At 46.8% G+C, this 11879-nt stretch overlaps 1 protein-coding gene across 1 annotated transcript in view; it reads left to right on the top strand.

The window, feature by feature from the left end:
• LOC107098922 (filamin-A-like) overlaps positions 1-10979 on the top strand; it is a 49716-nt gene extending 38737 nt beyond the window's left edge. Inside the window, exons 29-48 of the mRNA XM_015396813.1 lie at positions 694-883; positions 1338-1361; positions 2332-2579; positions 2854-2925; positions 3370-3469; positions 3543-3683; positions 3756-3884; positions 4057-4230; positions 5370-5531; positions 5631-5834; positions 5909-6061; positions 6147-6269; positions 6366-6632; positions 6704-6841; positions 7295-7410; positions 8021-8153; positions 8231-8407; positions 9039-9257; positions 9329-9526; positions 9928-10979. Coding sequence (XP_015252299.1) covers positions 694-883; positions 1338-1361; positions 2332-2579; positions 2854-2925; positions 3370-3469; positions 3543-3683; positions 3756-3884; positions 4057-4230; positions 5370-5531; positions 5631-5834; positions 5909-6061; positions 6147-6269; positions 6366-6632; positions 6704-6841; positions 7295-7410; positions 8021-8153; positions 8231-8407; positions 9039-9257; positions 9329-9526; positions 9928-10112 — 3153 coding nt within the window. The 3' untranslated portion in view covers positions 10113-10979. The remainder of the gene's footprint in view (positions 1-693; positions 884-1337; positions 1362-2331; positions 2580-2853; positions 2926-3369; positions 3470-3542; positions 3684-3755; positions 3885-4056; positions 4231-5369; positions 5532-5630; positions 5835-5908; positions 6062-6146; positions 6270-6365; positions 6633-6703; positions 6842-7294; positions 7411-8020; positions 8154-8230; positions 8408-9038; positions 9258-9328; positions 9527-9927) is intronic.
• The last annotated feature ends 900 nt before the right edge of the window (positions 10980-11879 follow it).

The following is an 11879-nucleotide window of genomic DNA, read 5'->3' as shown; positions in this document are numbered from 1 at the left end:
TAGAAGCAGATCTATAACCTAGAAGCAGACCTGTAACCTAGAAGCAGATCTATAACCTAGAAGCAGACCTGTAACCTAGAAGCAGATCTATAACCTAGAAGCAGACCTAAATGAGCTTTAAAGGTCCCTGATGTCCATCCACTGTTGGACCAACCAGGATCACTCATTAGTAAAATATCTTCTAGATGCTTTTTCCTTCCTGGAAGTCTTTTAGGTTTTTAATGTGTCTGAAAATATTTAATAGAGATTTATTGTTATTGTTGGCACTGACTCTTCCTCACTGTGGTTGTTTTTCCATATATTCTGATTATTTCTGGATCCTTTAGAAGTGAATCATTCATTCTCCACTCTTAGGTTGTTCATTCTTCTATAAATTTATTGCTATAACTGGATCTTGGTCTGATACCGTTACTGCTTCAATATGGATATTTGTAACTTTGTTTATCCCTCCTTAAAAGAAAAAAGAGATTATTCTGGACCTTCTTCTTCCATGGACCTTTGAAAGAAGCTGTATTCACGCGCCTTTGGGTGGATTTAACGCCAATCATCTGCTAACTCGCCCAGTTTCTTCCCTGGAAGTTATTCCAGGGAAGAAACTCCAGGCTGGGAAGTTTAGGGCTGCAGAGTTCACTGAGCGTTTGTTCTCGCTGCGCGTTTAAAGAAATCCTCCTCCTCCTGTTTCTTCTTGTTCAGGACCCAGAGGGGAAGCCCAAGAAGGCCAACATCCGTGACAACCATGACGGGACCTACCTGGTGTCCTACGTACCCGACATGACGGGCAGATACACCATCCTGATCAAATATGGAGGCGATGAGATCCCGTATTCGCCGTACCGCATCAGAGCTCTGCCCACCGGAGACGCCAGCAAGTGCACCGTCACAGGTGGGACCAGATGGTTTTTCTTCTTCTACGCTCTGAATCAGAAATCATTTCTATTTTAGATTTATTACACATTTTACTGAGAGAAATTCTAAGCAAAATGAAAGGACCAGTGATTGATCTCCTAATGCAGAAACATACTCGCTAAAAAACGATATGATTTAATACCTCCATTAAAAAGCAAATGATGAAAAGTTGAATTTAAATCAAAGAGGAGTTAAAGATGGCGGCCCCAGAAAGGGTCCTTTATTTTTGATTAGCTGCTGGTCGTGTTTCTCCTTCGCTGCGTTTCTCATGTTGCTCAGGTTTGTTGTGTGATGTTCCTCACGCAGTGCTCCTCAGTCATACACCACCCCCCCGATGCCCCCCCCCACCATCACCACCACCACCCAGCACCCCCACAGCCCTGTCTGACTCTCTTTTGTTTTTCTTGCTCCCTGCTTCTCACCTTTATCAGTCTCAATCGGCGGTCACGGTTTAGGTAAGCCATCTGAAAACATTTATAAAAGGACAACTGCTCTATTTTTATTAATTTCTTCCCTCTTGGCATGGAAAATTAACGGTACCGACCTTTTTAAAAGAATGTCCCATCCTTTGCTTTGTTGTTTTTTTTTTAATCTTCCAGCTCATTTTCCTTTTTCATAACTCTTCCTGTCTTTCATGTATTTATTTGGACGGACTAAAGGACTAACAGCGTGGAAAGGACGGCATGGTGGAATGGTTCTTGGGCTAATCTGGTTCTAGTTGGAGACTGAATAGAAACGACTAGCTGGTTCCATCAGACTGGAATAACATGACTTTAACCTCATGGTTGTGGAATGTGCATGCAGCCTGTTTTTAAAGGCAAACCTGCGAAGATATGGAGGCCTGAACTTGCCAAAACCAAACATGCTAACAAAAAAATTCACATGTCTTCTGATTGTTAGAAAATTTGATTATATTATTAAATAAATTTTTTATTAATTGTTTTTTTTTCACAACATTTCTTAAGAGCACAATTTTTTTTGTTATGCTAGCTTTTAAAAAAATATATAAATACCTGAGGCTTTGTTTTATTTGATAAAACAAACATATATTTTAATTTAATTGAACTATAGACTGTGGAAGTGTATGTTGTAATTGCAGAGTTGGATACTTATCTTTTTTACTTTTTATTTATATATATATATATTTTTTTTTTTATCTTTTAAGTTATTTAGAGGAAAATTCTTTGGAAGCTTAAGTAGATTTTGAGAAAACAAATCCTCCAGAATAGAGGAAATGGGTTCGTAGAACTAAAAGGAAATAATTTAAACATAACAATAAAATATAGTTTAGACATTTTTTTTTGTTGCATTGAAAGACATTCAAAGAAAATGACTTGATCTTGATTTTTGGCATCTTCAGTCTTCCATACTTTCCTCGACGTAAAGCCGTCACAACAAATGACAGTCTGTGTTTTTCTCCCGAAGGCGCCGGCGTTGGTCCAACTATTCAGATCGGTGAACAGACGGTCATTACAGTTGATGCAAAGGCTGCTGGAAAGGGCAAGGTGACGTGCAGCGTGTGCACGCCCGAAGGGGCGGAGCTGGACGTGGACGTGGTGGAAAACGAGGACGGCACGTTTGACATCTTCTACACGGCGCCGCAGCCCGGGGAGTATGTGATATGTGTCCGTTTTGGAGGCGAGCACATTCCCAACAGTCCGTTCCAAGTCACGGTGAGTCCGTCGCTGCAGCCAGACAGCCGCTGCTTGTCCTCATGTCTTTTTTTCTCTTTGAAGCCGCCTTTAAAGGCCGATAAAGCAGATAAAACCCAAAGTTACTAGAAAATATTATAAAACTACTCAAACATCTGCATGAATTTAGCATATTTTGACCTTTTCAGCGTGATGCTTCTTTCTGATTTTGCGTGATGATGTTTAGGGAACCTAAATGATTATAACTGTGTTAAACCCTCCGTCTTCTCTCCTCGCCACCTCCTGACCGTCCCAGGCTCTGGAAGGACCGTCAGACCAGCTCATTCAGCAGGGACAAATGCCCCAGTACTACGCGGCGCAGCCCTGGGTACCTAACCACCCTCCAGCCTTCATGTGTCTCTGGCTCCTTTGTCTTCAGCTTTCCTTTCCCGTCCCGTTGTTGTTCTTCCATATCATTTTCATCATCCCACCATCGGCGCCTTCTGTCTCTCTGGGCGGGTGTTTCCTTCATTTCATATGGCCGCCCACACATGAGCAGTGCGGCTGAGCTGTACGGTGACGTAGAGGAGGTGTACGTTTCCTTCCGTGCAGCTTTAGTGCAGCTCTGTTGTTTTCTGCTTCATGTGGAAATCGCTTGAGCACCCGAAGCGATTTTATGTTTTCCGCTTTTTTTGTCCTCATGGTTCTCTGTTGGCGCCATCCTCTTGACCATAACCCTCATCGTCATTTCATTCAGTGTCGTCTCAGCTTTGACCGTTTTGCAGTCGCTTGAAGCACATCCTAAACCCTTTGTTTCTGCTCTGTCTCCTAGGCAACGGACAGACCAGCTGGGATGAACGGCCTGGATGTGGCCGGACTTCGACCTTTTGACCTGGTCATCCCATTCACCATTCAGAAGGGAGAGATCACAGGTAAGGGGTCGGGTTTTAACGCCGTCCTTCCTTCTCACCCTTTCATCACGTCTTTCTGGGGTTTTTTTTAAAGGCGAGGTCCGAATGCCATCAGGCAAAGTGGCAAAGCCCGACATCACCGACAACAAGGACGGCACCGTGACGGTGAAGTACGCCCCAACAGAGGCCGGTCTGCATGAGATGGACATTAAATACGATGGCATCCATATCCCGGGTACATCGAAGCTCTAAACGCCGTTCGGAGAAGGAAGTCCGTTTTCTGACCCATCTGTGTCTCCCTCAACAGGAAGTCCCCTTCAGTTCTTTGTGGACTACATGAACAGCGGGAACGTCAGCGCCTACGGCCCCGGTCTCATCCACGGAACCGTTAACAAGCCGGCCGTCTTTACTGTTGACACCAAGGATGCTGTAGAGGGTGCGCAGAAATCTCTTCCACTGATGAATCCACTTAAATCCAAATTAATGAATGAATGTACCGACTGTATGCAGAGAAGCTGTGGTTCAACTTTTGCTCAAACTCGGCCAAAAAAATCAGCTTTTGATTGGATTTTTGCAGAGAATAAAACTCTTGGTTTGTGTCGTTGCAGGCGGTCTTTCTCTGGCCATTGAGGGTCCTTCCAAAGCAGACATCAGCTGCGTGGACAATCAGGATGGGACCTGCACCGTGTCCTACCTGCCTGTTCTGCCAGGAGACTACAGCATCCTGGTCAAATATAATGACAAGCACATCCCAGGAAGCCCCTTCTCTGCCAGAATCACCGGTAAGTCTTTAGTTTTCATCTTTAAGCAGCTAGCAGGCTAATTGTGGCAGTAAAGCTAACTGCCCTGCTGCTGTCATTAAATGAGATCTTTGGCTTCTTTTAGACTCATGACACTAATTTCAAGGAATCCAGGGATTTCCTCTTTATTTTATCCTAATTCTGTAGTATTTGAATGCAAAAATATATTTGAGACTCAAAAAAATGCATTTGAACGCTGCTTTTCTTTGATTGTTTTATTTGATAGAAGTCCAGTCTTTTTTGTTTAAAGCAACTTTTTTAATTGAAGTAACATTTTTTTTTTATTGGACCATATAATTGGTAGGACATTTGTGTCTTTATTATTCAATCAAAAAAGAAGGAAGAAAGCTCCAGCAGAACCAGGCTCAGTGTGAGCGGCCATCTGCTGAGGCCGACTGGGGTTCAAGGAGACAGAACTGCTGAGGCCGACTGGGGTTCAAGGAGACAGAAGCAGACATAGAAATAGAAGCATAGATACAAAAGGCGACTCTAAAAGGCGGCCCCGTCCAGGAAACACACAGCCAGGCAGACGAGCTCCGAGCCAGCTCCCATGTCAGAGGATGAAGAGAGCACATCTACTTAGTCACAGTAAGAGAAACAGGACTACACTGGAAAACAGGCCAAGCTCCAACATCTAGAAACAAAGGTGTTGATGGCAGCAGCACATCTGATATTTCTCTCCAGGATGGAGTCACAGCCAAACAGGAACAGACCAGATGAAGCTACTATGAGAAAAAGCAGAGAGAGCAGAACGTTAGAGATTGAACTAACAGATTCTGCAGAGTGGGAGAATAGAGATAGAATGAAGCAGAATGATGAAAAAGGGGTCCCTATGTCCTCCAGCAGTCTAAGCCTATAGCAGCAGAACTATAGAGATAGCTCAGGATAACCTGAGCCACTCTAACTAGAAGCTTTGGCTGGATTCTCTCCTTGGACCTGGGGTCCCGTAGAAAAAGGCCCCAATTAGCCCATCAGAGGCAAACTGCTTCTTTATATAAAGCAGGACTGTGTGAATGACTGGAGTCTGATGGGTTTGGCTGGATTGGTTATTTTGCTCCAATGGCCACCAGTTGATCTCAGGACATGAGGACGTTAAGCCAGCCTGTATTTACCGTCCCCAGGAGACGACTCCATGAGGATGTCTCATCTGAAGGTGGGTTCAGCGGCCGACATCCCTCTGGATATCGGAGAGCTGGACCTCAGTCAGCTGACTGCCTCCCTCACCACCCCGTCAGGGCGTGAGGAGCCCTGCCTGCTGAAGATCCTGAGGAACGGCCATGTTGGTGAGTCTACGGTGGGTCGGAGCTCAGCCGTTTGGTCGCCTCATCCCTGTTTTTAACCTTTCGCTTCTTGTTTTGGCACACCCTTTCACTCCACCGCAGGCGTCTCGTTTGTGCCTAAAGAAATCGGCGAGCACCTGGTGAACATAAAGAAGAACGGCCGCCATATTGCCAGCAGCCCCATCTCGGTGATGATCAGCCAGTCGGAGATCGGAGATGCCAGCCGCGTGCGTGTGAGCGGGCCGGGCCTGAGCGAGGCCAGGACCTTTGAGCCTGCAGAGTTCATCATCGACACTCGTGATGCAGGTAGTGGTTGGAGGGCGTCTCAAATTATCTTTGCTGAGGGAACGGGCTAAACGCTGAGCTCTGGTTGTGCTCAGGATACGGCGGCCTCAGCCTCTCCATCGAAGGACCCAGCAAGGTGGACATAAACACGGAGGACCAGGAGGACGGCACCTGCAAGGTCACCTACTGCCCCACTGAACCAGGAAACTACATCATCAACATCAAATTTGCTGACCAACATGTGCCAGGTGCTCACCATGGAAACGCTGAGGGTTAAAGGTCAGACATGAGCTGCTTTTGGTTCATTCAGTCAATCAAACCGTGTCTGTGCAGGGAGCGCCTTCACCGTGAAGGTGACTGGGGAGGGCAGGATGAAGGAGAGCATCACCAGGAAGAAGAGGGCAGCGTCCGTCGCCAACGTCGGTAGCCAGTGTGACCTCAGCCTGAAGATCCCAGGTGACCCAGACAGGAAGTAGCAAAGCCTGTTAGCCCAAAAAGCAGAATGCATCGGAAACGTGACCCCCTCCCCGCTCTGGGTTCCTGTGCTTTCAGAGATCAGCATCGCAGACATGACGGCTCAGGTGACGAGTCCCTCAGGTCAGGTCCACAAAGCCGAGATCATGGAGGGAGAGAACAACACCTACTGCATTCGCTTCGTCCCCACCGAGACCGGCGTGCACACTGTCTGCGTCAAGTACAACGGCGCCCACGTTCCTGGCAGCCCCTTCCAGTTCACCGTCGGGCCCCTGGGCGAGGGCGGGGCCCATAAGGTCCGCGCCGGAGGGCCGGGCTTGGAGAGGGCGGAGGCTGGAGTCCCAGGTTGGTGTGGGGGTGTGTGTGAGCGGGATGTGGATGGTGACGTCACGCTGACTCCTCTCTGCCGCTCGCAGCCGAGTTCAGCATCTGGACCAGAGAGGCTGGAGCTGGGGGCCTCAGCATCGCCGTGGAGGGGCCCAGCAAAGCCGAGATCACCTTCGAGGACCGCAAGGACGGCTCCAGCGGAGTGTCCTACGTTGTGCAGGAGCCTGGTGAGAGGAAGCTAAAGCCTCCATGTTTACCGTGGAGACGGAGCGGTAGGGTTAGCGCTTAGCAGGAGCCGCGGGTGACAAAGCACCGACGTTACCCGTTCCTTTCATTTATTATTGGTTTGGTTAATTTAACATTTTGGTAACATTTGTAGTTTTTGTGATTTTTTTTTTTTTAAAACGAAGGAAGAAAAACTGTTTCTTCTTCAGCAACCTTCCCTAAAGTCTGCAGAACAAATTGGGGAACAGTTGGACTGAAAAAGCCTGATGGGCTGGTCTCCATGGAAACCCAGACTTACTGAAACCAGTTTGATCAGGTTCTGATTCAAAGCTGAGCAGCTTGTTTCTAGTCAAAGTTGATCTGGAAGAGAAAATGGAAAACTCTGAAAGAAATGGAAACTGCAAAGAGTTGAAGCTCTGAACGAATTTAGCGACTTTCTGTTTCTGTCATTCCAGGCGACTACGAGGTGTCCATCCGGTTTAACGACGAGCACATCCCAGACAGCCCCTTCATCGTCCCCGTGGCCTCGCCATCAGATGACGCCCGCCGCCTCACTGTTGCCAGTCTTCAGGTGAGGCTCTGAGACACGCACACATCCCTGTGCATGCGCACCAGGCTGCGGTGCGCCGCCCGCCGTGCAGCAGCAGCCGCCATCAGCTCGGTTCTTCTAAAACCGGAGCGTAAAGCTGCAGACGATCAGGAAACTTTAGCCATTTGGCTCACGGGGCCAATCAGAGGTTCTTCTAGATGCTTTTAGATCAGGGTTGAAAAGAGAAGCTGCTGCTGCTGCATGGGGGGGCGGCGCCGTGGATTCTGGGAAACTGGAGGACTGTGTGTGTTTCTCGTGCCTCATTCTAAAGGCTCCCAACAGCCTTTCAGCTGCAGGTCACATCAGGGCGCTAAAGGGTTAAAGAGGTTGGAAAGGGGTCGTTCCTGTCTTCCCCCCCCCCCCTTCATCATCTCCATTCAGTTGGTTGCTAATGGCTCATCTTTCCGCTACGGCTTTAAACCCAGGAAACAAACTTCCTTCCTGTCTTTCCACGGCTCGGCCCCCCCCTCTTTAGCCCGTTTAGTGACCCCCCCTCCAGGTAAAACCAGGTGTATGTAAGCAGGAGAGCCCCTGCAGGTTGGTCTCAGCAGGTCATTGCTGGGATGGGGACTCAGTGTTAGTGTGTGTGCAGGAGTCGGGTCTGAAGGTCAACCAGCCGGCGTCGTTCGCCGTCAGCCTGAACGGAGCCAAAGGGGTGATCGACGCCAAGGTCCACAGCCCCTCTGGAGCGTTAGAGGAGTGCTGCGTCACCGAGATCGACCAAGGTAGCTGGAGACGGATCCCTGAGGGTAGCGGGGTGTGTTCTCGGCGGCTGAGCTCCGTTTTTCCTTCTTCCTTCCAGATAAATACGCAGTGCGGTTCATCCCCAGAGAGAACGGCCTCTACTTGATCGATGTCAAATTTAACGGAAGTCACATTCCAGGAAGTCCGTTTAAAATCCGCGTGGGAGAGACGGGCCAGGCCGGCGACCCGGGGATGGTGTCCGCCTACGGACCGGGCCTGGAAGGAGGAACTACAGGTAGAACGGCTCATAAAGGCTCCATAGATAAACTGCTTTGCTTTTAGCTCCTTTTTCAGCAGGAAACTTTCAAAGGTCAGATTTAACTCAGCGGTTCGTCTCTTGGAAGGATTTTTACTCATTTTCCAGAAGCTGCAGTTGGTGTTAAACCTTTGAAGTCACTGAGGTGATAAAGCACCCTGACCAAGAGGCTTTAAAACATTGAAGATAATTTCCCCATTTGCAGCTCAGGGTCTAAGCTCAGGACCTCACTAATGTGGTAAACCACATTATTCTCCCTCCATCTTCCCAATTCCACCTTTTCCCAGTGCAGATTTGGCCGGCTAGTTTCTGCCCCCTGCTGGTCAGTTTATGATCTGCATGTTTTCTTTTTTAATATTCATATATATATATATATATATATATATATATATATATATATATATATATATATATATATATATATGTATGTGTGTTTTCTGTGTCCATAAAAGCGAGCGTGCATCAGGAAGCAGGGCGGTGTGTGATGCAGCAGCTTTGCGGTGATTTTGGTTCCTGAACCAGAGCAGCTAAAACCTGCCAGAGTTTAGAAAGAAACGGGAGCAACGCTTTCTGCCATTTTCTCCCTGATTGACTCCCTGACTGTTTCCAGGAACTGCATGTGAATTTGTGGTAAACACGAGCACCGCGGGCCCCGGGGCCTTAGCTGTGACCATTGATGGGCCCTCCAAGGTCAAAATGGACTGTGTGGAGTGTCCAGAGGGTTATAGAGTGACGTACACTCCTATGGCCCCCGGAAACTATCTCATCTCCATCAAATATGGCGGCCCTTACCACATCGTCGGAAGTCCCTTCAAGGCCAAGATTACAGGTGATGCCGTGTTTTTGTTGCTGATCTGGAATGTTCCAGTTGGACGCGTCCAACCCTGACGTGTTTTCCAGGTTCCAAGCTCGTGGCCAGCCACAGCATGCATGAAACCTCCTCGGTCATGGTGGATCCCGTGACTCGTGCCATCAGCAGCTCCATGCAGGCTGCTCCCGCTCACTCAGACGCCAGCAAGGTGGCGGCTAAAGGCCCGGGGCTAACCAAGGCCTTTGTTGGACAGAAGAACAGCTTCTGTGTCGACTGCAGCAAAGCAGGTGCGTCTCTCCGTCTACCATGGACACCCGGTTCTGATTCAGTTATATTACAGTTTATCACACATTTATTTATACTTTACATCTGCGCAAAAAAATCCTTTCAAAAAGAGTAAAAAAAAAAAGAGATGCCACACAAAAACCTTGTGGAATGAAAGAAAAGGTAAAATCTCTCTGAACTCATATTTATCGTATTTTTCTGGCCGATTCATCTTTTAAAAGCCAGAAATAATAATTCCAAGGTCGACTACTTTAATTTCTCTTTAATACTGAGGCTTACTGTAGACCTTAAGAGTTAGGGGGCTGATGTGGGGGTGAGTCGTCCTTTAAGGTGATAATGATGATGATCAACCCTCCAAACACTGAAGCTCCAGGCTGATGTTTGCCATCCTCTCTTTCTGCAGGGCGTAACATGCTTCTGGTGGGGGTGGACGGTCCCAAAGTGCCCTGTGAGGAGATCCTGGTAAAGCATCAGGGTAACCGGGTGTACAACGTCAGCTACCAGCTGAAGGAGAAGGGAGAGTACATCCTGGTGGTAAAATGGGGCGACGAGCACATCCCCGGTAGCCCCTACCACCTGACCGTCTGAAGACACCAGGAGGGTTCACCACTGTCCGTTTACAGCTCCAAAATCTGCCCAAATTTAGGTCACCATTGAAGCCACGTGAATCCGATTGGTTGTTGTTGTTTACTGGTCAGAACAACGCAGTGAAGGCTTCTTCTTCTGGGGACGCCCCTTTCATTACTGTAAACCGCCAGTCCGCCGTGCCTTAGAGTGTTTATCATTTTCAGCCTTATTTGACATGAAATGCCAGGATGTGGTAGATTTTGGCTCCCAGCTTTAGCTCACTGTTTACACTGGAGGAGTTCTTGCAAACGTAGGAGAAATCGTGGATTTTGGAGCTTCCAGATGATCGATCACAGGATAAAGCTTCATTACTTCTGTCTTTCTTGAATTATGTGTCTTAATAAAAACCCAGCTTGTCCTTTATGCTGTGTTGGAGTTGCTCAGAAAAAGTTCACTCTCCTTTCAGCTTCTGTTTGATGATGTTTAACCTTTTCAATCTGCTGCTAGTGTGATCCAGTTTTAGCCAGAAACATCCTTACTAATCAAAGGTTGTGCGTATTTCGCTTCCTCTGAACGCTGCTGGAGGATGTGGCTTCTGCTCAGCTCCAGCGTTGGCTCTGCATGTCCTGCAGGAACGCTGACCATCAGCACCTGCTGCGGTTTTCAGCCTGTTGGAGGAAAAATCAACAGGTTCAAAAGGGAAGTTTTCCAACGTGTGCTGAAAGGTTTCCGACGTCACCAATGAGCAGCGGCCTCCCTTCTGCTTCTCACCTCCATTAGACCCTCATTCTTGCTCTGTGCTTCATCTGTGTTTCAAAGCAGAATAAAAAGGCATTTAAAATGATTGTAAGACAGTATTTTGATACACAATAAAGTATTTTTCTCGGTCGAACACATCTGACTTTGATTCCATTTTTTCATTCTGTGGCCAACAGTTTATGGAAAGTTGTTGTTTTCTACCAACAGGGGGAGCCAGAGATGATGATTTTTTTTTTCCAGCTTTTATTGTTATTATTCCAGAGTGGCAGGCTCTGGGAGTGGGGCTTCAATGATGTCACCATCCAAAAATTTCTGCAGAAAAAGGAGGAATTCTGCCAGAAAGCATAAAATCCGTCTGTTGCGGATGCAGCAGAGGATCAGCGTTTCTCAGAGGGGTGTGGAAATAAGGCTAACATGTTAATAATGGATCTTCAGTCTTTATTCTGCTTTCCAGTCCTGATGGGAGAGTTTTTATTTATCACTGATGTCGCTGCCAAGAACAGCTGAATGTTTTTGGTGGAGGAGGTCTGTGTCCCTCATTCTCTAATCAGCCTGCTGTAATTAAACCAGAGTAGAAACATGTAAAATCTAATAACTTTTATTAACAAAGAAAATAGAATTTCTCATATAGAAAAGTAAAGGATTAGTTTTTGCTGTTCAAAGTGTAGGAAATAAATGCTACTTAGATTAAAATAATAAACATTCCTTCCTTAGAAATAATATTTCCTATATTAGCAGTAATTTATTGATTGACTTGAATGAGACGGTGATTGTTGATGAAAACATGGATTAAACATGGCTGATTGTAGCCAAAGGCTTATTTCCATCCCACAGTTAGAAAACATTAAAACATTTATATATTCAGAAAGGGGTCGCTTATAAAGGCAGGTTTTTATTGAACCCCAGAGATATGAAAGAGGAATTAATCTAAACTTAGATGTGACCAATCAAAAAGCTCGGCTCAATAAACTGGACAGAAGATCAAACATTATGGGAGATTCTGGTTTAACTGACAGATGAGGGAAGAAT

The sequence above is a fragment of the Cyprinodon variegatus genome, unplaced genomic scaffold (assembly GCF_000732505.1).
Source record: "Cyprinodon variegatus isolate N-32 unplaced genomic scaffold, C_variegatus-1.0 Scaffold822, whole genome shotgun sequence".
Taxonomy (NCBI): Eukaryota; Metazoa; Chordata; class Actinopteri; order Cyprinodontiformes; family Cyprinodontidae; genus Cyprinodon; species Cyprinodon variegatus.
This window is presented reverse-complemented; position numbering and strand designations above follow the sequence as displayed.